The sequence below is a fragment of the Calonectris borealis genome, chromosome 23 (assembly GCF_964195595.1).
Source record: "Calonectris borealis chromosome 23, bCalBor7.hap1.2, whole genome shotgun sequence".
Taxonomy (NCBI): Eukaryota; Metazoa; Chordata; class Aves; order Procellariiformes; family Procellariidae; genus Calonectris; species Calonectris borealis.
The window spans coordinates 8,003,067-8,028,768 of record NC_134334.1 but is presented as its reverse complement, the minus strand read 5'-3'; the positions used below and the strand labels follow the sequence as shown (position 1 = coordinate 8,028,768).

Sequence of the window (25,702 nt, the reverse complement as noted above, 5' to 3'; positions counted from 1 at the left end):
TGGGGGGGTGCTTTTTTGGCCAGAGCACCCACCGAGGGATGCGCCCGGCCCCTCTCCAGCCACCCGAAGGGGTTTTGTCCTCCGCAGCCCTCGGCCGGGCTGAGACCGGCGCAACTCGTGTCACCGAGGCCACGCCGCAGCCGCCTGGGTGCAAACACATAGGAAGGTCGGGGGGGGGTCCGGCTGCTCCAAGCGCATCCTAATGGGGTGTGGGGGGGGTCCCTATGGTGTCCCCATCCTCTTTGCAAGCTTAGGGCTGCCCCTCTCCTTTCCGGCACAATTTAGGGGGTCTCGCCTCCCCCTCCCCCCCAGCCAATCCACAGGCAGGCAGCCCCCAAGCCCCGCCCCCTTTTTCCCACGCTCCATTTCTCAATGGAGCCCACCCCCCCAGCCCACCGGCCACCCTGGAGGTCCCTAAGGGAGGGATGCTGCCCCCAAAATTTGGGGGTGTGTGTGGGTGTGCGATACCCAGACACCAAGCATCCCCAGAGACCCCCACCCCACTGGGCCCCCCCCCGGCTCACAGGCAGCTGGCTCGGATGGCTCCGGAGAAACGCAGGCGAAAAATTCCCCCGCTCCGGCTCTCGGCCTTGGCCCGTTGTTTTCCTTCGCCCGGGGTGGCTCCTCCGGCAGCTCCCGCCGCAGCACAGGGATGCTCGACCCGTGGGCGTCAGGCCCTCGCCATCAGCCAGGCCCAGGCGAGCCCGAGCCCACGCCGGGCACGGGGCAGGCAGCAAACTCTCATTTCCTGCCTGCGATCTGCCCGCGATGAATCACTGCAATTTACCTCCTCGGTTTTCTCCGTTTCTTGGAAGCGACGGCGAGCAGAAACGCTCAGGCTTTTTGGAAAACGCGGCTGCAACTGATTTTTTTCTTTTTTTTTTTTTTCCCCCCCCTTCTCTCCTACGACGTGCCCAGCGGAGAAGCGATTTCTAACCCTGACGCGCTCACGCGTTCGCTCGCTCGTCACCCCCTGCCCCGATGCTTAGACCCTTTTCACCCCAATTTCTGAATTCCCCAGGGAGTTTTGCCCACCGCTATCTGCTTTCACCAGAAAAAAAATAAAGAGGGATGGCTCCGACCTCGCTGCAAAGCGACCATGCAAACCCAGAGCCTCGGGTCCCCAAAATCCTTCAGCTGGCCAAATCCATGGGGCCGAAGCAAAAGCTGCCCCCAGCCCCAGGGACGCGCTTGGATCCTGGGAAGGGAAAGCAACAGTTTGGGGAGGAGATGGGGTCTAACCCCTTGGAGGCGCATCCGAAAATCCCCATCTTGCACCCTGGTGCTCCCGAAGGTGCGAGGAAAAGGGTCCCAACGGCAGCGTTCAAACCTTGGGCTGCCGCCAGCGTCGGCTGCTTCGATACGCCGCGAGATGCCCCGGCAGAGCCCTCCGGAAGAGCCGATAGCGTCGAAAGGGTGGAAAAAAAGAAAAAAAAAAAAAACAGGACAGATGGGGCTGAAGAAACAACATAATGGAGCCCGGTCTGGCCAGGAAGCGGAGACTGGAGACGAGCGAGCGGCAGAGATGGTGCGAACCTTCCCAAACGCGCGGCCGGAGCTGCCGCTTGCTCCGCCGGCAGCGCTGCTGCGGGCTGGAGATGTTCCCATTCAATCCCGGTTGCTTCTCCCGGGAGGTGAGGATCGGTCCTTTGGATTAAGTACAACCAGACCCACAGCTTTTTTTTTTTTTGGCTCCGTGTGCAGAAATCACCTAATTAGCAATTAAAACCACAACCAAAAAGAGTTTGGTGATGACCAAGGGAGCTAATGGCTGTTTTTAGCACAACGTTCTAATTCGAGGTGCCCCGCAGCAAAATTAAGCCCTGCTCACGTGCGAAAAATCGGTGTTATCCAGACCAGCATTTTAACAAATGTCCGTGGGGTTGTCGGTTTGGGAATGTTACTGGGAAGAGGGAGGTTGCAAAATGCCCCGCAGCCGGGTGAGGACTCCTCATGCCCATAAACATCCCATCGATGAGAGAAGCTGTTTCTCAAATTTGGCTCACCGTAGCACCTGCCTGGAGGAAATGCCGACAAAACCCACTGTTTCGGTTCAAGTAGCCCTAGGAAAGAGCCATTAACTAATGTTTCTAATTGCTGTGGATTACTCTCCGATCGGGGCTTTCACTCTCCCAGTTTCATATCAGCTATGATTTTCGTTAACCTGCTGTTTGCACCCTTGTTACAGGGCTGGGAACAATTTAGGGCATTTCTTCAAGAATTTTTTCAACTCCCAGTTTGTTAGAGGTAGCACACTGGGATGACAACTGAAAAGAGTAAATTCAATAAGGCTATTTTCCCCTTTTTTGCATTTTATTTCCACTCCTTTCAGCACAGTAGGTGCAAAGCTCTTTCCAAAAGCGTGTTAAACGAAAAGACTGTCAGGTCACATTGGAATCCCCGGCGTTGCCCTGTCCGAGGGAGAGCCGGGGACATGGTGGAGCGTGTTTTGAACGCAGGCGCTGCTCTGTTGAGCAGGGCAGAAGGGGGAAGATTTCAGCCGGTCTTTTTTGTCCCCACTGGCCACTGAGTGGGGGCAGAGGGAGAAGAGGAGCAGCAAGGGGTTCAAACAGAGCTTCTTGCTCACCTTTGTCTCCAGAGAAAACGGGGATGAAAAAGGTCACAAGTCCGTCCAACTACAGGGCTTGGCAGGGGCTCAGGCTAAAATAGCCCCACTCTTTCACGCTGGCAACGTACTTTTAACAAAGATTTGCCTCGGCAGCAATCCACGGTGACTGCAATTCCGTGTCTAGGAGGAGAAAGCTGTGGCGAGGAAGAGAAAGGACACACAAAGCGGGCCTGGAATCTAGTTTCATTTTATTTTAGCAAACTGCATGTTCTTCACTTATCAACATCTCTACATTAGCAATTGTATAGCTCTCCAACTTTTCTTTAAAAAAGGGTAAACAAGAGGTGACAAAACTCAGGCTCTTCATCTCTTAAAAACGTTTGAAAGTTGGATTCAAGAAGACTTTTATATATTTTGGTTTTAAGGTAACAGATGTGGCGTGGAAACACTAATTCAAATCACCTGCCTAACCGAGAACTACCCCTCCTTTTGGAGCCCCTCCGGCATCAGACGATCAGTAGACGCGCTGCAGCCTCCGTTTACTGAAGATCTGACTCACCGTCAAACAAACCTCGCTGGTCGGAAGGAGCCGAACGCGCCGCCTCCTCAGCCTGTCGCTCTAACGGCCGGGCAGAAAGAAGCACCTCCAGGACTCAGTGCAAGTGCTGTATATACACTGCTTCTTCACAGAAGCGTTAAGGACCTCGTCATGCAGGGGATCTAGGGAGGACTCTTCTGCCGTTGTACCTTCTCATTAAGAATCACATTCCCCCAATCATCCTGTTCCTGCTGTCTAAAGATATAAAGATCTTCTTTGAAGAATTTTTAAAAGCCAACCCTCCCCCCAAACCCAAGAGGAACACCGTAAAATGTACAGATTATATATGTCCTAGAAAAGTCCTAAAATTATTGCAGAAACTAAAGATGACTTGTTCCAGGGGAGGGGCAGGCACGAGGCACAGCATTGAGATCTAACAAATGCTCGGGTTGGTTTGATTTAGTTTTCAGCTTTTTCCCCCCATCATTCAAGGAAGAAAAAAAAAAAAAAAAAAAAAAAAAAGAAGTGTTTAAGCATCAGAACTAAAATACAAATGCACGTTGACTTATAAAACAAGATTGTAGATTTGACCATGGGATTCCCTGACAGTGGAAAAATTTTACTTTTTTGCCCGGAGAGATTTCCTCATGGTGGATTTGCCCTTGGCAGAGGGTTTCACTTCCTTCCTCCCGCTGGCTGCTGGTTTCTTGGAAGAGCTGCCACCAGAGGGTTTCTTGATGGCTGGGGCTGCTGGTTTGGCTTTCTTAGCAGGGGTTTTAACCTTGGGAGGGGGCTTTGCTTTCCCCCGGCGGGCTGCGGGAGTTTTTCTTGGCTTGGGTTTGGACTCTCTTCGCTTCATCGGAGGGGCCCTGCTCCGTGATTTTGGAGGCGGTCTCTTCTGCATCCTGTCAGAAAGAGAGACAGCACAAGATCTCAGTGGAGGCGCAAATGCTACCCGGAGCAGAGCTGCTGTCATCAATTTGCATAAATGAAGCAGATCTTGGCGTCCTTGTTCTTTACCACGGATGTTCCTTTATGCAGCAGTACATTTCATTAGCTAAATCCCAAAGAGCAAAAACTCCTCTTGCCACGCTAAGTGCTTCTCAATCCCCACAGTGCTCTGCCAGCGAGGTTTCAAACTCCTTCGTTAGGCATATAAGCATATAAATAATGACAATGAATCAAAGTCGGTTGTCAGAACAATTAAGAGACCTAAGCACTCTCTCTCCTCTCTAAATGGAACTTTATTACTTAACGAACAACACTTATCTTAAATCCACATTCTGAGTAAGGCAGGTTTCATATCTGGCTACGGAACTGCAAATAATACTGTGGGGAAAAGTTTTCCTAAGGAAACACTTAATAAATACAAAGAGTCCCATGCGAAACGTCACGCTTTTGTAAAGCGCAAAAGGCAACTTTAGGAGACTGAAGGCAATACAAAGAATAAACACAGGCTCTCTTCTCACCTGGAGGAAAAAAGAGGTAAGCTTCAAATTATGGAATGGGGGAGATCATTATCTCTGGAGCAAGGCATAATTAGAAACTTCTTCTTCCAACACCTCTGAGCAACAGCCTTGTGGATAAATAACCACACGAAGAGACAAACCTGTGCACTCTACAGCTGTGACAGTCACTTTTATTTCATCCGAAGGAGCCCATTTATCTCTCATGCTGCCATACCTCTTCTTTGGTGGTGGCTCTTCCTCCTCAGACTCTTCCTCTTCAGATTCTTCTTCCTCCTCAGATTCCTCCTCTTCTTCCTCATCAGATTCCTCAGAGTCCTCATCCTGCTGCTTCTCTGGGTAGAGCACATCTGGGCTACAAGAGGGTTCTTGTCAGAGCGTGACTGACTTCTAAGGATACGACCCCTGGGTCAGCAAGCCTTGGGTAACCCTGGCTTTCATCAGGCACTGCTGCCCATCCTCCTGTGAGCTTACAGTGTTGAGCCAAATCCAGAAATACCCGCAAGGCCTCTGTGTTTGCTGCTATCTGAAACCAACGTTATTTAGACTCTGCGACGGCAGAAGTGTGACAGATTGTAAGTCACCAGGAATGCCCCAGCCCTAAGTTGCCCTTTCTCCAGTTCTCTCCTCATTGCTCCTTCTGTGCGAACACAGGAAGGCAGGCAACAAAGGGACAAGATCAGACTTCAGTGACTCTGAACGCAGGCTGAAGCCACTGAGGACTTTGTATGTATGCAACAGAAGAAGGTGGGAAGCAGCGACTTTAATGACTATGCTGCCATTTGGCTCTTCGTGCGACACTAAGTCTTCACCCCTCGGCTCCATGTGGCCCAGCACAATATACACTCACAGCAGGAGAAGAAAGGCTGTTTTAGTCTCACAGAAGCTAATCTAGGTCATCTTCCCTCCTCCCACTTCTCCTCCACATCAGCATTAAGAAAGGCAAACAGCTGGGTCTTACTCATTATGAGCATCCTTGCATTAAGAACAACACACCACCTGCTCATGTGAGGTTTTTTTAGCACGGGAACACTTAAATAACCCCCAACCTGCAAAAAAAGCATCACGACAGAGTATCTGAGAATATTGAGCCCAATATTTTTACTGCCCTTAAAAGCTTCCCTTGCTAATGAAGTCAGCTTTTTATGTTCACTCACAGTCAGACACCCAAGTAATGTCAATTATCTAGAATATGGGTGACAACGTTGTGGTTCATTGGTTATTAAACCCTCCACAAACTTCCCTGTAAACAGGGGGTCGGCCTATGAACAGCACTGCTCTCTAGCTGACCTATCTTGAACATCGTTTTACAGCCAAGCTCTTTACCTAGGATAATAAGGGAAGCAAAGCTGAAAGGTTCCACTGAAGCCCTTTCCAGAAATTTGCTCCATCCAGCCATTCTTCTCACATTTCTGCAGGGTTCTCTTCAGTAGATGCACTGTGAAGAAAAAAAAAAAAAATATCAGAGAAAGGTTGTGTTACTATCTTTATCCACTTGTCTAACCTTACTGCTCTCTGCAGAGCCCTCTGAAATCAGAGATGCAGAGTCCAGATGAAGTCTCCTTTGCCCAGGACACCTGCAGAGGAATCAAACTGCACTGGAGATCTGAGACTTGTGAAGACATCACCGCATGCTTCTTTCTGCGCTCAGCAAAAAGCAGCTGCTGTGTGTCAGACCCAGCTAGACCACTGCATTTAGAAGTTTTAGTATGTCTTATTTAAAGGGAAATCCTCTTGCAGTTAATTTTCAGGAGGAAGATACAAGATACAAGTGTTTGTGCCTGAACACTTAGCAAGTGTGGTTATAAATTCTCCAAAGGAAGAAGTCAAGAACAGTGCAGGTTTTTGATGTCACGATCGAGGGATCCTCCTTTATAAATGCATTCAACAGTGCTGTGTAACTGCTTCTGTCCAAATTTAACCCAACTCTCAGCTTTCTTCAGCCTGTTCTCCAAAGTGTTTTTTAAAACAAGCCTGGTTTTGCCCTCCTCCTGTTATAAATTTCGTATGTGGTGCATCTTTCCCCATTCTGTGTGTGAGTGGTTTTTTTTGTTTGTTTGTTTTTTTAAACGGGAAAATATTTGGTCTAGAAATATGACAAATGTACTTTTGAGTCCAGTCTTCTGTTCCATTGTGCACTGTGTAAGAATTGTAACCAAAACTGCACGAGTACAGGGGATCTTTGTTCTCTGGCAAAGGGCTGAAGTTGTTTAGTCAGTTCAAAACCATTTTCAGCTTGAGGGACCATTTACATATTTAGCTGCCTCCAAACCCAGGGAAAAGCAAGGCCTGCCCTCAAGCACGTTCCAAAGAGGTTCACTAGAGGAACGGGAAGAGAAAAATCCAAAGAAACACGCTGGCTGAACTGCCATATGAATCTGTTCTGTACGACTAATGCAAAGGTATTCACTCCAACCACTTATTCAACGCTCCTGAAATGGGCTTTTATCAAGAACTGACATTGCCCAGCAAGAGAATCATTTGGGACAGCGCCATACCTTCACCACCTTTACCTCTGCTGAAATGTTTTACTTTCACTGGCACTGGTAGAGCTTGCACAGCTAACTGAGTTGATTGTAGCCATTAAATTACTAGTGTTGCAATATTAGGATTGTCATAGTTCAAGAACTCTTTAAAAACCCCACACATTTATAAATGGGAGCAACACATAAAACATAAGGCTGTTTTTACTCCGGGTACCAGAGATCAATCGCAACACGTAAAGGATTGGACTCCAGTAAAGTCCAGTTATAAGTATGAGGTATAAACCGGGGAGGAGTGCAGAGTACTGTCTCTGCAGTGCGTACTTGCCTGCTTTTACATTTCGCCACATCTTCCTCCGGTTGCTCTTAAAACAGAGCAGAGATCATCAAAATTCCTTTTATGTAATGGAAGGAGAAAGAAAACAACAGATTGCAAGCTGAAATTTCCTTATCCGACTTGCAAGACTGACAAGCACTGGAGGCTGGCTAAACAGAGGCCTCGAAGGACCAGGGCGATTTCCAGTGGTCCTGAAAATAAATCGTGCAAGGGCTTAGTAAGCCTGGAAACTCTCTTCCCTGCCCCAAGATTAAGAAGTCACACTTGACATCCGTCTCTAATTGGCAGAAGGCCTCAGGCAACTTCTTTAGCCCACACTGCTGCGAGGGAACCTGCGCTCCTCTATAGGTCGGTAAGCCCTGCATCAAACAGCTTCAGTTCCAGGAGAAGAGTGAGGGATTGGCAATCTCCTCTCCGGCCCCATGTCCTGAGGAACGGCACCAGCACTGTGACACCACAGTAACAAACCGATCTACCTTTAGGTTTGACTCTAGTAGAGACTGCTGCGAGCTCATCCTGCTTCAAATGAGCTCCAGCCTCGGTTAAACAACTGCATCGGGGCTCAGACCAAATAATGCAAATAAGCCATTACATGCTTTAAAGTCTCTGCTAGTATTGCTTCTGCTAATGCAAAAGTGAAAGCAGACATTAGTGTCATTCCTGGGAACAGAGACATGCCAAATCCCTTCCCAAATACAACAGGATTAGTTTCTCTGCTCACTTGCTTGACCTTTTAAAATCAGAACCAAAGAAGGACCTCAAACAAATCAGTAAGAGGAGTGCTTGTGAATTTTTTTAAAAGTTAGACTACGCAACTTCTCTAAATAAAAAGCAACTAGGAACTGCATTTATGCCAAGCTGTAGCCTTTCAAAATAGAGAGAGACAGATGAAATCGACTTGGTAATTTAAGAACAATAAAGTACTTGAATACTATTCCCCCTTCCTGGGAACGTGCTATAGACAAGAGAAACATGCATTATGTCACAGAAACTAGCCTTTGTCAGGCTTGAAAGGAACTAATGGGAATTAAAAACACTGAGCATCTCTGCAGCACAAAGAGCTGAGCAGCTGTCAGTTCCCCAGCAAGCTCAACGGAACAGTTTAAAGGTGCTGCACAGACACTTCTGCAGCTGCAGGACTCTCTCTGCATGGGGAAGAGAAGCGTTACACAGATCGGTACTTTACCCTGGAAGTTGGAGTTGGTCCCTGGGTGGTTTTCCAGGATATACTTCTTCAGTGCTGTGGTGGAGCAGGTCTTCGGTTCGTTCATGGCCGCAATAGCAGACAGGATGGCGTCTTCCATCATAGTCCCACCCAGCAGGGGCTTCTCCCCTGATTTCTTCAGCTATTTTCCAAGGAGGAAGAGAAAAGCATCAAGACAAAATTCTCCCAAACCAGGTCAGGACAAGCTCCTCTGCACCAGGTGTGTCGGCGCTCCTGCATTAGCACAGATACGTTTTATATTAAAACACTGCACAGGGAACGCTGCTCTCCCAGCTTTAATTGGGAGGACAGGCCTATTCAGTCAACTGGCCTGGCGTGCTTTTTATCGGTAACACATTGTCCTAGTCCCCAAATACACTGCAAGGACGTGGCAATCTAAGGGCCTATCACTCAGGGAAGGAAATAAATCAGATCTTCCTCCATCCCACAGACCAAATGTACCCAAGAGACTTCTATGGCATAGACATGAGAACAAGACGTTGCAGACAGCTGGGGTACCTACTGCACTTACAATTAGTGATGGAAAGGAAAGCTTACCCCACCATCTCCCCTACTGTGCTAGTGAGTCAGAGCTGAAGCAGCGTGTGGAGCACGCTAAGCAAGGAAGGCAGGGGGGTCTGCTCCAGAAATGTAGACCAAGAGGAGAATAAGAGTCCTACTGCTTCATAGTTTGACAACTCCTGAATGTGACAGGCTGCTAAAGAAAGGTGTACCCAATGAAACTGGGGGAGAGGGAGCGTTAACTTATATCCAAGGCTTGTGGTCAGTACAGTCAACAAAACAAGATAAACTCTGGCTCTGACCTGGAATGTCCCAGACGCTCCCTTCCCTGTGATCTGCTCTAACTGGCCCTTCTCTACAGCTCTCTGCAGGGCATTCTTCAACAGCTGGGGTCTGAAATACAGGAGGGTAAAGCTTTACTGACACACACTGACAGCTTAAAAAACAAACAGAGAAACAACGCTTTATACAGAGTGTGAGCAGAGCAGTACTTACAAGTGGTATCTGCCTACATACAGACATTTTAAATGGAGACCTGTCAGCAAGTGCTGATTACATGAGAAGAACAATGTACGTTAGCGGAAATTCAACTGCAATGCTTTCTTGGTGTCACTGTGTAGCCAGAAACAGACAAGCTTCGCTTGGAAGGATTTACTCATTTTGAAAAGCACATTTGGACTCGGTGGGCAATGAGTCAGTCAGCTCACAGACAAACAAGGGACTGAGTACAAGCCCCTGTAGGAGGTGACCCACAGGGTTTTCCTAGATTTGCTTCCTCCCCAAGCCTTGACCCGCTCCTTATGGGCAAACTTAAAGATTACTGTAAGCGTGTACCAGCTAAAGCATCCAGAACCAAGTGGGACAAGATCCCAAGGAGAGGTCTTCACATCCACGCAGCTAAAGGGATCTGGTTTTGGTTAAGGGCGGAGGTGCGTAGAGCAATGCTGATGTCGGCGTCAGGAACAAAGATTGGGTGTGGAGGGATGCAGAAAAAGGCACAGATTTTCCTCAAGCTTTGCTGCAGGCTCCACAACGCAGAGCACCACCTGTCTGCTGCCTGCTGAAATACTGAACCGAATCACCGTGAAGTGAGGCAAAGCCAGAGGAAGGCTGCGTTTCACTGCTCCTCTGCTTGCAGAAGCGTACTCCTGCACCTACCTTATATCTACTTTGAGTTTGGGGTAATACTGAGACACATATTTCTTGATCAGGCTGTATGAAGCTTCCTTCGGCTCACAAAGGCGGGTGAAAGCCAGCGGCAGGATATCTTCCAGCTTGACTTGTTGCTCTGCAGTCGAAGCGGAAGTGCTTTTCTGAAATACACATACTTTTACGCATCAGTGGGGCCTAAAACTCTGGGTTTTCTGAACCAGCAATGCACAGGTGGGGAGAAGTGCTCCTGACACTGGCCACAGATCTGGAAAATCAAGTTCTGTAAGGCAGTTCTTTAAATTAACAATTTAAAAAGTTTAGCAGTTTAAGTCAAATCGAGCAGATTTGGCTGGAATTTTCATAGGAGTCTTAGGAAAGTTTTATAAATATAAATTGCTGAGTATTTAACAACATCTGTATTTTTAATGGTTTCCTTCCTCTTTATCTATAGACATTTTCCTCTGCTACCCTTCAATGAGACAGGTGAAAATGATTCATGCTGACATGAAACATAAAAACCAAAGGCAAGACCTGTTTACACAGGTCAAGTCTTCCCAAAAATGAACAGCTAAACAGGAGTGCGGTTTTTTTTCAGATGACAGAATGAAATCTTGATTGAAGCCAACGCTCCCTTCTGAATTTTCCTCCATTCCTTGTTACTATGAGGAGGGGATGATCAGGAAAAAAAATGGTCTGTTCTTTATACAGAAAAGACAGTGGGGAAATGTGCTGAAGTTTAATGATTTTGATGCTGAACAGAAGCTTTGCAAACAGTCAAATGGGTGAGGGTGCCGCTCACCCAGATAGCTGCTCGACTGCTTGCTGAATTCACTGAAAATAAAAGCAAGCTCTTCGTTTTGCTGCAACACAGAGAAAGTAGCTAGGAACAAAGACACCGATATGCTGCCGACAAGAAAAGTGATGTGTTAGCAGTTATCAGGTGCCTTGCTCAAACTTCTCGTGGAGCCAGTGAGCTCTATTTAAAAAGAAGTCACACCGCAATTAGTTTCCTTCAGTGCCCTAGTACCAAGTGTGTCACTCTTTCCTTCAGTTTTAGGACTTTTGGTCTCCCCGGTAGCCAAGAGATAAGCACCAAGGCGTTACAATACCCTCTGGGTTCGTCCATCTAAAATGCAAAAGGATCGGCAATTCCATTTGCCGATTCGGCAAAGCATTTTGTAACTGCAGTGTTAGAAATGTGTTTCATACACCCAGCGCAGCAGGGAGCGGAGAACAGCGGTGCTGGAACCACGACTAATTGTGAGGACTAGGCTCAAAAACACCCACATCACATTTCACTACCTCAGAACAATATACACCCAACATTAGCAGCTTTCTTCCAGAAGCCTTAAGCCATTTTCTTCTTCCTCCCTCTGCCCTCACAGCTGATGGAAAAATGTTCATCTGACAGTCCTGAAGACTGAAGTCTTCCATTTATCCATGCAACAGATATAACAGAAACAGCAGTAGCATAAAGCTCTCTTACAATACCTGAGAGGCATCTCTCTCTACCAGGTAAAGACAGAAGAGGAGCTTCATGGTTATTCAGTTTTCTGCCTCTGAACCAAAGCCTAGGGGTTTAATGTAAACATTTTAAAACTAAGATTTTGATTATTCTACTTGGTTTTAATTTCTCATACTAGCTTTCTGATTCTGATTTTAGTGGAACGGGTGTTTTAATTGGGGAGGGTACAGCAAGGAGGAAAATACTGTTTGGGTTGGGGTTAGGCTGCATTTCGTAAGAAACACGTGTTTCAGCGCAAGATTTTTCAGAGTATTGTTTAAAATGATCCATCTTACCTTTCTGTCTCTGGCTTTTGGAACAGTTTTTCCTGCATTAGACACCACCACAAAGCTCCCAGAAGCTCCCTTTCCTTTCACCTAGTTTGAAAGAAATTCCATTTCAGTCTTTAACAAAGTAACTCAGAATAATAACAATCTAAAAGAGACTAACTGACATCACGACACAGATTTTGAATGCACTGTCACCCTGGCGATGGGCTGTTAAGGCAGAGGCCTGACTTGTACCCACTGACATGTCACAGACAGCACTGTCATCCGTACCATCAGAAACCACAGCCAGACATTAATAACATACTCTGCTGTCCTGACCAGGAGACCCCAACAGATATCACAGGCATAAATTACAGTGTTAAAAGAAACATGCTGCTGCAGAAGTGACGTTGTTAGACTCAGTTTGAAGACACGTGTTGCCGCAATGCTATATGACACAACACCAAGAAACAGTCATAAATTGCACAAAAAACAACTGTGCACAGTATCTGATTGACAGAACAATGCTGAAATTCTGTCAGTGTCTAACAAAGTGAAGACAGAGGTTGATTAACCTCCACAAGGGAGAACATAACCACCCCAGAGACCTGCTAACGGAGTTTATGAAACTCCTATATAATTGAGTAACACCACCTCCAGGGCTGCTCCGCAAAGCAACTCTTACCTGTCTGATGATTCCTCTCTCCAGCTCCCTTTTCAACGCTTGCTTTAGAAGATAGCCTCTCCTCTCAAGCTCCAGGGAAGGGTATTTGTGGATGATGTATTTACGTATTGCAACGACTGATGCACCACTCTTTTGAAAGCACGCCTGAAACAGAAGCAAAAGGTTAGTAGAAACCACCTGCACTGCAATTATCTTGCTGTGGGTCTGGAAGAACAGAGATTGAACCGATGCATACAGGCCAGCACATCAGCACAGCATGCCAGGGGTGGCCTTTCCCCCACAATGACTCAAGGGTATAAAGTATGACGAACAAAATACTTAACTTTCCCCTTCAGAGTGGCTGAAACTATTCCCGTATTCTGAAGCACTTACAAGTAATGGCACAAACACTACATGTTACTACAAAATACAGTCACCTTTTGGCAAACCAATGCTGCACAACTGGTAAGTCATTTTACTAATGTAATTAAGTCAGAACAAGTTGCCTATTTTTTTTTTTTTTAAGAAGTTGGAGGATTGACATTAGTAAACTAATAAAAAACCTAAGTTGAAGTTCATCTTTTGAAGATATAGCAGCTGGAAAGGCCATCTTGCAATTAAGGCTGGTGGAGTCCAGGCCTCCTGTGAAGGCAATGTGCGTGAACCAAGCCTCAAGGGGACAGCAGCAGCGCAACTACAACAGCACAGGTCTCTTCTTACAACCAGGAGGGATACAGCAAACCAAGACCAACACCACTTTGGAATGCTAGTTTACAGTATTTCCATCTGTCCTGAATTAGAATAAATTAATGCTGAAAAAAGCACATATCAAATAGATGGATTAATCAAGGTAAATCAAGTTAAATATGGCTAGAAGGCACTCCAAATTAAATGATGACAGCAATCAACCAGGTTATGTCATCCTAGCTGTTTCTAAGAATGTAATTCGGGAGGGAAACAAATTCTAAACAAAGAAATAAATTACAGGGCCCCTCATCATCACCATGGACTCACATTTCAGCTCCATGGGCTTCCAGGCAGAAGCAGACACATCTGTCCTGCTAACAGACAGCACTATCATCCGTACCATCAGCAAGCTGAAATTGTGGATTTTAGGCACACAAATTATTCTGCTTTGTGACAGACGAACAAAAGAAATATTTGTCTCCTGCTTACCCTGATGGCCTCAGTTAAAATAGCATCCATTTTGGGACGTGAGGTGGCAGCCATCTGAGTTTGCTTCTGTGCTCTAGCTAGCTGGCTGGCAGAAAGAGTAGCCCATGCAGGAATGGTCTTTTTCACCTTCTTCTCCTTTTCCTTAGACTGATCCTTCTCGCTTAGGAAAAATACAAAGCAATAGTAAGACAAAAGACACTGTAAACCAAGGCAACAAGCAGAACAACAACAGAACATCTGACATTGAAAATAATTTAAAGAACATTTTGATGTTTCTATCAGAAAAAAGAGACCCTATCTTGATATTCAGCCTCACACGTGTTCTAGAACAGCAGCTACACTTGATTGGTAGCTTCTTCCTGAGAAATACGAGCACCTTTTTAAGGGACCCATCCTATTTTCCCCATCTCTCCCACCATCTTTTCTATCTCTAGAACCTGAACTTTCTTCAGAATCCTACCCCAATCCCTGAATTCAGCACTAAGCAAGCCTTACTCCTTTTTGGTTTCTTCTGAGGACTTTGTTTCCCCCTTCCCTTCATTCTCAGGTTCCTTTGGCTGTTCTGCTTCACTGGATGCAGCAGGCAGTGTTTCATTCTCTTGTTCTTCTCCAACAGAGGCAGATTCCTCAGAGGTGACTTCTGCATCTAAAAGACGTGAAAACGCATCAAGTTACTGCATAAAACTAGCCTCTATTCTTCAGGAAGGAAGAGGGGGGGGAAAAAAGCTTAAGAACACACCCCAAAAATTATTTCCCACCAGACAATTTCTTTTCTTTAATTTAAAGAGATGATTTCAATGTAACTTAAGAAGTGAACAAAACTACTGAGAAGAGCTAAGGTGCCATCAGCCATCAAATGCCAGAATAACTTCAAACATCGTCATGTAGCCTTTTCACCAGGGACTAATTCCCCCAGTCTTCTCCTCTTAACTCCAGAAGTTACTGTTGCAATCATCCCTCATTACAGAGGCCTGGGTGGGGAAGGGAGGAGGAAATCAGTACCATGAAACCCTAAGATTTTCCCCTAGGTTGAGGTTTATGTGTTTTTAACTCAGAAAGGTGCAAAACCATACATCTCTACCACAAATTTAGATAGATGCATACAAGCAGCTTTGTTTACAACCAACTTGTCTTCAAACACCGCTGCTTCTGCACCGCACGCTGTAGCACTTGAAGTATTTTAACCATTCAATCGCATTTTTCCAGACTTGGCAAAGCTTTAGATTGCACATGCATTTGCAGAAGCACTTGTCTATCAGCAGGACCAAATCCAGTCAGAAATCAACTTACCCAGAAAATCAACTCCAGTATATTTAGCTGCGAATAGCTTAGAGACTGGGCTGCCTGCTAGATAAGATGCATATAAACTTCCATTACCCACTTTTTGGATAAAGAGCTGTCTACCGTGACTGCTCCATGCAGTAGACGTTTTCTATCTCTGAGAAGGAGCTTAAGCACTCCTGCTACGTTCCTGTGCATAGTTTTCCCATAAAGGCATCATGCATTTAAAATACGCAGTGTATTAATAGTTAGTTTCGTATGTAATTTATTTGTGACACCAAAGAGGACAAAGTCAGTGAAACTAACCCAATGTGACACTGAAATGACACATCCTGAGAAACTGAGGGGAAGCTGCTAAGACCAGACAGATTAATATTGGACTAGAGTTTATGACACATTGTGGTAAAATCCTTTTGTTCAGAAAAAGAAAAAAAATGAAATACTTTGTTTTTCTACTCATTAACTCCACCTTTCGATCTCAAGCCATCTTCCTGACACTACTGAAACTTCACAATTTCTACCTTTATTCTAAAGAATGTGCAAGCTCAAAAGGGACTATATTTAGTTATATTTTCCTCTCTGGAGTGTCAGGGCTTTGCCACGGGATATGAAGGACAAAACAAATGGGTTCAGACTGAAAAGAGCGACTGCAAAATACAACTTCCCAATAATCCAGGAAAAGCCTGTGAAAAGAAGCTAAGCATCACTAATATTTTAATCGTGGCAGTAAAGGTTTTTCAGGAGTTTCAGAACACAAGCTTATGTTTGGATATACATTAACAATCCACTATAGAACTATTACCGTACCCGCTTTGACCTCTTCACCTTCAGCAGGTTTGCTTTTGGGAGGAGTTTCCCGGGAAGAATTCACCGAGCGACGGATCGGCATCGTGTCGTCTTCAACTTTCTAGAAAAAGTATACAAAAAGCAGTACAGATACTGGAAAGAATCAGAATGGTTTTGAAATGGGATTAAAGTAAATCAAAGCAGCATATGTAGAAATATTCTAGTTACTTTTGGATTTTTCAGAATTTTAAAAGACAGTAACCCTCAAACCAGCTTCTTTGAAGCATACTAGGAGAGGATAGTTTCACATTTTACAGTTATAAAAGAAAATTTCTTTTCAATTCCAAATTAAATGAGATGAGCATTTGAGGATTTTGACAAATACAACATCTCAGGGAAAGCAGGGAAGGGGAAGGAGAGTGCCTTAGAGTTTATTAGACTCCCAATCAAGTTTCCTACAAGCAGGGGAGAAAGAGTACCGAGTAACCTTCAGCAGGACTGGAAGTCAAGGACTGATCCAAGGGCAAGCTTGGAGAACGGGCCAGCCCCTACCTCACTTAACTTGTCCGTGTGGATCAGCTGAGCTCCCGTTAAGAGTGGAAGCGCCTTATGATGCACGGGTTCAGCTTCAGACAGATCAGTCGCCATTTAAATTAATTTCTAGCCCCAAGTGCAGGTAACACTGTGGAGCCCCGGGTTTTAACCCCAAGGACTTTTTCCTAATGGTTTTCACAGTGCAGTGAGGAGTCAACCTAAAGTACAGAAAAGATGTGGTGTGAAAATTAACAAAACAAAACCATCTATGTCCATGTATCTAACAAACTAAAGATTAAAAAGAAAAGAAGAATAAATGACTTACAGCTTATGACTAACATAACTGACAATCAACACTTGCATTCAACAAAGATGCTAAAACATGTATGCAAACTCGAGCGCTATGGATGTAGCAGAAATGGTAAAGGTGTAAGCCAGACCTGCAGCCTGCTCCATTAAAACATATCTGAAAGAATAAAGAGGCTCTTTAAATTAACAGAAAGCGTTAACGAAAAGCAGACATTGCACTGTCCCTAATGCAAGGTGTTGAGGTAACTAGTAAGTCATTCAGTTTGGGTAAAAGCAGGAGCTGACACATTGATCCAGCTTCTATCAGCCTACGGAATTAACCATTAAATCTGTTAGACAGAAAATACATACACTGGGGACCCAAACCATGCCCCTCCCAAACTAAACCCCATGCAATTTACAGAAATGAATAAGTACTTGAACAAGAAAATAACCATCAAAACAGCAATCTCCATACCTTCCACAAAAAAAATTAAAGCTTTACAAAACTCTCCTCCAAACACATGCACCGTCATGGGTACCGAATGGGTTAAGCTTAGTTTAACCCTCATCAAGTCTCACCCTTTACTACCATTACACTTCTACAGCCTTTCTTACCTGTTGCCCATCCGCCTGCATCAGCCTCTCCTACAGAGAGGTGCTCCACTATTTCCACTGCAAAACAGAGGCTTTACTTGCTCAGCACCCCCTTTACAAACCTCAAAAGCAAAGCCTCACCTCCAGCAAACCAGGGCTGGACCCGTTCTCCCCCATTCCATCCAAAGATCAAGCTCCAGACTGCCCTCTTCCCCTCTTTACAGAGAAATAGCCAAACGCTCCCGATCTCTACCTATTCTGGATGTTTTCTTTTGCTCAGATGCGAAGGCAGGCACTTACCATAAATTTTCACTTTTAATAGGTATTTCCCCAGCCTGAGCGTCTTCCTCTTGAACGGAGACCTAACATCACTCCTGGCACTGTTTTCAAGGTGACTTTCACAACAGTTTCAGCACTTTGCACTGCATTCTCCATTGCAGGGCTGGATGCTCCATACCACATCAATACCACCTCAATTACTCCGTATTCTTGCCCAAAAATACAGTCCTCTTATTACTCAGCAGTGGGGACTCCTAATCGATCAGAGGGATTCTCTCTACCTCAGTTATTTTCCCAGGCAAACTAACACCCAGCTCGTCCGCACGGAGCATTTTGTTAAACCTCCAAGCTGTGCAAGTAGTTTCCATTCAGAAACGAGCGGCAGTGAAAGAAGAGCCGAGGGAAATGTGCGTTAAGATATGAGGGTTCACAAGGACTAGCGATGCACGAGGCTACATCATTGTACCTACAAGATCTCCTCCCCGAATAATAAAGTGGTAAATTAATAAACTAATTCCACTGGTGCTGCAGGTGGGTGCAGTGTCATGTCAGGTGCACACACCTACGGCACAACCGACCAAGAGACTTTCATTTCAGGAGAACTAGACACAACACTGGGCAGCATTTCCACGGGAGATGCTCTAAAAGACATTCATCTAGCTGGCCATCTCCAAAGCGCAGCGCTTCTGACAGCTAAAGGCACTCCATCCGCTTCTGCAACATCTACAGCTTCTCCTTTGACACTGAACAGTCATTCTGAAAAATGACAGTGAACCAGTCCTGTCTCAGCGCCAGTGAAAGCAAATGAGTGTAACAGTGCCGGATGTTTTCTTCTGAGACAAAACAGAAAAATCAAAACACACTACATGCCAAAAACAAAATAAATGAGATGAATGAAGCTTTCTTATGAAATTTCAGGATGGGAAAAAAATACTAACAGCCAACTAGAACATACGAACTGTGGTCCAGCACATATTTTTTTTTTGGCCTATTTTAAGGGACCTTCCTCCCTCAAGTGCGGAAAGCGAAAGGAAAAATGAAAATTTTCGCCAGGCTTCAGCTCAGTATCAAATGTTTTTTTCTAGCAAGCATAGCCTGAAGCCCTTTAAAAAAATGCCAGCATTTTGAAGTGAGTCCTAAAATAACCAATTACAGATCCATCCTCAGGGAAATCGGTCGGGGGCTACAAAAGACACTTTCCCTGGGATTACTAACACACGCATACAAGCATGCACTGGCTGACCTGGTCCTGGGTTTTATTTATTTTTAAACTGTGTGACCTGCATGTCATACACATGAAAACATAATACTCCCAACTTTGACTTAAAAATTCCCCAAGTTCTAAAAAACCCTTTTGTTTAGATCTCAGCATAAACTACTCCAGTCTTTGTGCTCTCAGGAGTGAAACTTAACAGCATAATTCATAATTTCAGTGCCTAAAATACACGCAGATAAGCCATCATCCAGCAGAAATTCAGAGCGACCCAAACAGGAGCTTGTTGAGTCCCTCTGCATTTCCACGCGTGGAAATGGCCAAGGGACTCAAAGGGGCAGGAGGATAATCTCCTATAGACTTCAAAGCACCGATATTCAAGGAGCAAAGTCACAAGCACCACCTTATAAAAGCATCACAGCTCGAGGACTGCTCTTGCTTAGCCGATTTCTTTCCACAGAGGGATCAAAAGTAGTTTTCTGGACTGGGTGTGAAATGTCAATTACAAACAGGCCTGAATTTAGTTTCTCAAGAAGATAAAGCAAAAGACTAGAAGGTTTTGCAACAGCAGTGCAGAAAAGCTCTCGTTCCCCCCTCCAAATAAAACAGTAGATTTGTTTAACGGAAAGATCAAGTCACTGAAACCAAATGTTACCTGGACACCTTATTTCACATATGGGATACTGAGACATCTTTAAATGTCTACCACAGCTACTATTGCAAGCATCACTCTTAATAATAAACAATCGGAAAGTAATACTGTATTTTGCATTTACACAAATGTCAAACAAACAAATATTGTGCTTAGAAAGTGGGAAGAGGCCATCAATTGAGGATGCAGGTTTTCAGGGTGGTTGTTGGGTAACTCTCATGTACACTTAAATCTGATCGACTGTCAGAAAAAAAATAATCACATCAGCAATGAAACAAACATCAGGATACCAACCTTTTCAAAAAGTTGCTTGAAAGTACAGATAGTAACTCCTCACACTCATTTTGCTATGGGTCATTTGAACTGCAGGTTCACAGGTTCCCCAACTATCATGAATTAGGCATTTCAAAGCTGGTAATCCAGCAAAAAGCTGATAAGCAACAACCCCCCCAACTTGCTGGATTTCTAGATGAGCAGAAATGGTTGATAGTGTCCAGTCTCCCAGCTCAGGGAGTGGCCCCTAATGGAAGATCCAGTCAAAGGTACAGGTAGCTTTCCGTGAACTATTATGAAAAACTATAGCAACTTCCTCCTGAGCTATCAGCACATCGTTAGGAAAAAAAAAAAAAGGGAGGTTTCAGGTCAGACACACATTTTGGGTAGTATTTCACAAGAGTGGAGTCCTCCCACCAATGTAACAGACACAAGAAAGTTAAAAAAAAAAAAGTTAACTTGAGGCATAATTTGGCTGACTCCTTGAATTTCTGCTGGCCGTAAGATTTTCCAGCTTATCTCAGACTTCAATCTCATTTGAGGGAAAATATTTCAGGATAAAATCAGGTCTCGAATATGGCAAGCCAACTGTCAGGCGGGCGGAAATACCAAGTCACAAGGACTCAGGGTAGGGTGCACAGGCCGAGCGGACTGAAAACAAATATGCAATGGAAAAATGAGAAAGCATATCCAATCCTGTGCCCTTAAGGGTGTCCACTTACTGTTACACGACACGTACACTGGTGATTGATGCGCCCTTAGACATGACTTGGTACACGGTACACAACGCGGGTCTAAAAATCAGGTCAAAAAGGGCCAGAAAAAAATTTTTATGTTCTTGCAGATTCGAAGCCAGGGTGTCAAGGGATATAAAACGGCCAACCTGACAAGCAACACAAGCAAGAATGACTGTTTATTATCTGAAAGGCTTAAAAAGCAAAGTAACTGGATTTCAAGAACAGGCTATTGATTATCATGCAATTATCTACCAGTTTATAAAGATAAATTGAGCAGAAGAGCATTTAAATGTCTCAGAAGCTGCAGAAAAAAAGCACAGGAAACGTTAATATTTTTACAAAGCAAAAAGGGAAATCCAAACCAAACGTGCCAAAATATTACCTTCTAAATTGCAAGTTGGCCAACTTTTTCAAGACTTCTGGCCCTCTGAAATTCTCAAAGCTCTTCCCTAAAAATCCATCTCAGGTAGAAGATACCTTACCAAAACCCTCAGTATCTATAACGTCACAGAATACATAATCCAGCACCACCTTTGATACAAATTTATTTTACAAAATGTCTGTTAAAAGTTCTCAGCTGATTGCCTGTCACAGCCTGCTTCACAAAGGTGTTCTAGCATTTACTGATCCCCCTTTTGCTTTTGCAGCTTACCGAGCTGCCTGTTGTCTTGATTAAGTCAGACCAGTAGTACTTACTCATTTAAAACAGCCTAAAAACGTGCAGAGGAATAAAATATCTTACTGAATACAGAATACCACTTAGACCCCACTTCTAAGCCTTATTTGGCAACCTGCTCGGAAATTCACTCCCGTTTCACATCTGGCTGAGCATTACTTCACAACTGGCATTCCCATCACTTTTGTTCCATTCAACAAGTTTTGTGCTAACTTTGTCCCAATCCTTACGGACACCACGCTGCATCGATTTCCTGGGAGGCGTCCTAGTTAAGCGGACTTCTCAATCGCGTGCCTCCCGATTAAGCTACCCGGGCTGTATTTGCAACTCCCTTGGGGTTCAGTCTCCCAGAGATCTGTTACAGGCTATCTGAGCCCCACGCTGCTACAAGCATTATAAACCATCTTGTTTCAATTAAAGAAGAATAGCGGTCCAATACAAAGATCCAATAGCTCACCACTTGCCAGGCAAGAAATTCTTTGGCTTGACTAGTGTTACAGTTTCTATTTCCATCCGCTCCTTCCCTATACAGTGTTGAGGAGGGGAACAACACATCCCAGGTACGTTAGGGTTCAGGGGAGCACAGTGAAAATCTTTCACGCTTCTAGTATCCAAACACACGCATTCCTACACATGGAGACCCAAAGGAGAGTTTTTCTAAGTCACAATTTCATTTCAGGGTAGCATTGAATTTGGACCTGTGACTCCAAACGCTGCGAATGCAACCTGACTTACACCTTGCCTATCCTGTTGATTTCTACAGAGCAAAGCAAAAATTAAATACTGCCCTTCTGCACAGATGCTGCTTTCACTGCGAAAAAAAGGCACATTACTACAGTGAGATTGATGCTCTGCTTCCCCACCTGGGACTGAGCTCAGCGTCTCGTCTCTGCTAGGATATAATAGCGGAATTCAAAGTCAGCTCAATCTCAACAGATGTTTATTAAAATACAAGTAACAATCCATCCCTCACCTCCACTATTCTTCACCATCAAGAATGCCAGCTCAATATAAAAGAGACTATATGTTTCAGATTCTTTCTCGATCAATCTTTGACCTGTACAGAAGACAGTAACAGCAGATCATTTCCATGGTCTGGATTATCTTCTTTTCCTATACCCAGGAGTTCTTCTTCATGTCCCCAAACACACAGCCAAAGACAGGTAGTGTGCAACTTAAATTACGCCACCATCATACCAAGAAACTCGCAAAAACTTCAGCTAAGGGATTAATACGAAGCAGAATTTCTACTTGCACAGCTGTCTAAAAATAATCCCTCTCTGCACCGATGCTCAGGATTGTGACAGTGACAACCTCTGTGGGACAACAGTTTTTGAACAATTTTTGGCAGGTATGGTCCTTGATCCAGATTCTCCATGCGCTGCCACTGACACATGCAGCTAAGGAATGAAATATTAGAGAGCACAGAGTTCAGCTTTAAGTTTAGAACAGGTTTAGGTCACAAACTTAAAACTACTCCAACATGAAAATCCACTGCTGAAAGTTTCATAGCCTTGGATGAAATATCTTAATTCCAGGATCCAACAGTATGAATTTTGACAAACCACTGACACTTGAATGAAAATTTAGGCCACTAACATTACATATCAGGGTAAGAAACTTTCATAGGCAACATCCTCCTTGCTTAGGTGGATTAAATTTAAAACCACTATGTAAACCCTCCTCCCAAACTATTACTTATTCAGCCATCACTTATTATTCTATAGCACAAAACTATGCATAATAAAAGCTATGATTTCCTTGCAGTCTATATAAAATCTACTCACACCTCACATTACAGTCCATCAATGTAAAGCTTCTTTTATTAGCTCATGGAAGTTAAAATCCTCAGCGCACCCTGGGTCACTTGTAACAAAACACTGACAGAAGATTCACACATCAGTTTCTATTGAAAGGGAAAACACAAAAGAAAAAGATATTCTGAAAACAAAAATAATTCAAGGAACTACTACCTGAGGAAAGTACACAACGCACTGAAGAGCTAATTAGGCACACGCAGGTAAAGGGGAGAAAGGCTGCAAAAGCCAGTTGATGTTTTCAAGGCATGTACACCAAGTTCTTCCCCCCAACAGAAATTACGTGGGTTTTTTTTTTCCCCTACCCATTCCTCGTTTCCAAGGATTTCCCACTCTGTTCACCAATCTCTTTAAGTCCCTCCTGAGGAAGGTAAGTACTCTCCTGCCCAGTCCATCAAAACACCTCCATTCTTTAACTGAACTCATCAGTGATACCTTCCTCTCCTCTCATTCCCCCTACACACACTGTCCTCACATGGAGGAGCTTCATAGTGCGACATTGTTTATAAACATGAGTACTTCTGACCCTTTCCCGCCTCAACAAGATAGCTGCTTGCCAAAGATTGTTGGCCAACTATTTCTTAAAGATGCTAAAAATACTATTTATGGTAAAACCAAATAAAACAACAACAAAAAAAGTCACATGCTTGGAAATCAGAGTGCAACTATTACTCAAAAGGCCTGATAAGAACTGAGAAGTGACGTGCTTGTTAACCCAGAAATAATTCAGCGGCCAAGACAGACTCCTGAAAAGAATAACCTGTAAAATACCGCAGATACGAGCAAACTGTCAGTCTCTGCTGCACTTTAAAAGGAGCGAACACACCCACAACTCCACGTTATCTAACTTTTCTTCGCCTGCAGCACAGGCTGAGCAGTCCCCTGTGATTTGCAGACACCGGTGACCGTGAAAATAGTTAGAATACAGGCGGGAAGGATTTGTTCTGAACAGCGTCTCTGGTCTGGAGCTGTCCTCAGGCACCGTATGCTGGTGGAGTCCCTCTGGCCTGGCAAGAGCCACACCAGTTTACACTAAGATTTTGGTACGCTGCTCCTTCTCTCCTTAAGCCTTTGCAAGGTTTTAACTGAAAAAACCACAGTCCAGAGTGGCAATAAGGATAACGAACCCAGAATGGAAGTCCCATTCCAGACTGGAATTTAATAGCCTTCTCTATGGAGAAGCACGTGCAATAAGGGGCGGAGGGTAATTAACATTCTTTAACCAGGCTGTGACCACCACAGGGTCTCAGGGAGAAACTCGGAAGTGCCCAGTAGTCTCACACTTAGGCCTGTATCCATCTCTAGCAGCACCGAGGGGGATTAAGAGCTTCTTGTTGGAAGCGGAGCCACACTGAAGTCTCGGACAGAGGTTTTCCTCGAGTGGTGGCACTTCTCCGGCCTCTGATGAAGTCAGTTTGTGGAGGGGAAAAAAAAATACAGCCAAGCAACCAAAACGCGGGAAGGCTACCGCGGGAGCTACGGCGCTTCCCAAGTTTATAAATAGCAATTATTTATTGTGTCGCACAATAAATAATCAGCCCCTTTTGCCGCTGACCTTCCCCCCGCGACCCACGGCACACCCGCCGGTGTTTACCAGGTGTCAGCGGGACGGGAGAGGCGGTTTTGACGCCCGCACCTCCTTTGTGAAAGGCGACGAGGGGCCGCGGGCCCGCACCTCGCCAGGCCCGGCCGCGGCGCCAGCACCTCCCCGGCCCGGCGACACCCGAGGGCGGGGGCCGCCTCCTTGGGCCTGGACGGGGGCGAGCTCGGCGCACCGCGGGCCTCCCCGGGGATGAGGTGGGGGGGAAGCAGGCCGCACTGCCCACCGCGACAGCACCCCCTGTCCGCGCAGCGTGTCGCGACTCGTCACGACAGCCCCCCCGCCCCTCCCCGAGGCCTGTCAGGGAGGGGGCGCGGCGCTGAGGGGAGCTCCCGGGCCCCTCCGGCGGCCCCGCCAGGCCGCCCCCGCGCACCACCCCGCGGCCTAGCAGGCCCGCCTCCCCCACCCCGCCGCGGCGCCGGGGGCGGGCGGGCCGGACTCACCAGCAGGCCCGGCGGACACAAAGCGGCCCCTCTAATGGCGGCGGCGGAGGGGGAACCGGCGGGGGGGAGGCCGGGGCAAAGGGGCGGGGGCGGGACCGCGGGGGGGGTGTGGCCGCGGCGCGCGGTGGGGGGGCGGGCCACGGCGGCGCCGCCGGCCAATAGGAGGCCGCGGGCATTTTTCGAACGCCGGCCCCCCCCCCCGCCCTTTCCCCTCCGCCTCCACGTCGCGCGGGAGGGCGGGGGAAGAGGAGGGAGCGCGCGCATGCGCGACGCCGTCCCGTCCCGTCCCGCCCGCCGGCCCCTCCCGCGCCGCAAACACGACGGCGGGGCGGGGCGCGTGCGCCCCCTCGGCGGCCGTCAGCGGCCCTGCGCGCGCGCGCTCCCCGCCGCCTCACTGAGGCGTTTCCCGCCTCCGACCCCTGAGGGCGCTGAGGGGGCGAGAGACGCCGCCGCCGCTCGGGGGCCGTCACCTCCGCCCCGCCGGGCAGGGGTCGCACCACGGCTTCCTCGCCCCTCTCAGAATCGTGCGTACCCGGGCGTTCCAGTTCTGGAGCGTTGCAGCGTCGCATGGTTGCTCCGGCCTCTTGCTTCGTCGTCCTCCCGCCGTTTGTGATTCGTCCAGTGCCTGCCTTCGCTTTGCCT

The 25,702-nt window shown here is 46.1% G+C and overlaps 1 protein-coding gene across 8 annotated transcripts; it reads right to left on the bottom strand.

The window, feature by feature from the left end:
* Positions 1 to 896: 896 nt before the first annotated feature.
* Positions 897 to 25,615, bottom strand: HP1BP3 (heterochromatin protein 1 binding protein 3). Of its 8 annotated transcripts, XR_012676967.1 has the most exons (16): positions 25,061 to 25,165; positions 16,504 to 16,703; positions 15,973 to 16,072; positions 14,380 to 14,530; positions 13,885 to 14,044; positions 12,730 to 12,873; positions 12,072 to 12,152; positions 10,278 to 10,432; positions 9,422 to 9,512; positions 8,580 to 8,739; positions 5,900 to 6,011; positions 4,791 to 4,928; positions 3,129 to 4,012; positions 2,588 to 2,763; positions 1,331 to 2,018; positions 897 to 1,198 (listed from the first exon to the last, which is right to left on the bottom strand). XR_012676967.1 is itself a non-coding variant. In XM_075172003.1 (13 exons), the coding sequence occupies exons 2-13, from the start codon at positions 16,597 to 16,599 to the stop codon at positions 3,727 to 3,729; spliced, it is 1,674 nt and encodes a 557-aa protein (XP_075028104.1). In that variant the 5' UTR covers positions 16,600 to 16,703; positions 25,593 to 25,615; the 3' UTR covers positions 2,801 to 3,726. The 8 variants fall into 8 exon arrangements, 6 of the variants coding, with proteins under 6 accessions (XP_075028104.1, XP_075028107.1, XP_075028102.1 ...); XR_012676966.1 differs by having other exon boundaries at positions 897 to 2,018; XM_075172003.1 differs by lacking the exons at positions 897 to 1,198; positions 1,331 to 2,018; positions 2,588 to 2,763; positions 25,061 to 25,165 and adding an exon at positions 25,593 to 25,615 and having other exon boundaries at positions 2,801 to 4,012.
* Positions 25,616 to 25,702: the final 87 nt, after the last annotated feature.

Excerpts from the sequence above, each read along its gene's own strand:
- HP1BP3 (XM_075172003.1), bottom strand. The coding sequence starts at position 16,599 with ATGGCGACTGATCTGTCTGAAGCTGAACCCGTGCATCATAAGGCGCTT. Across the intron at positions 9,513-10,277 it reads AAACTCAAAGTAGATATAAG|ACCCCAGCTGTTGAAGAATG; the intron begins GTAGGTGCAGGA and ends CCTGTATTTCAG. Across the intron at positions 4,929-5,899 it reads TGCTTCCCTTATTATCCTAG|CCCAGATGTGCTCTACCCAG; the intron begins GTAAAGAGCTTG and ends ACCCTCTTGTAG.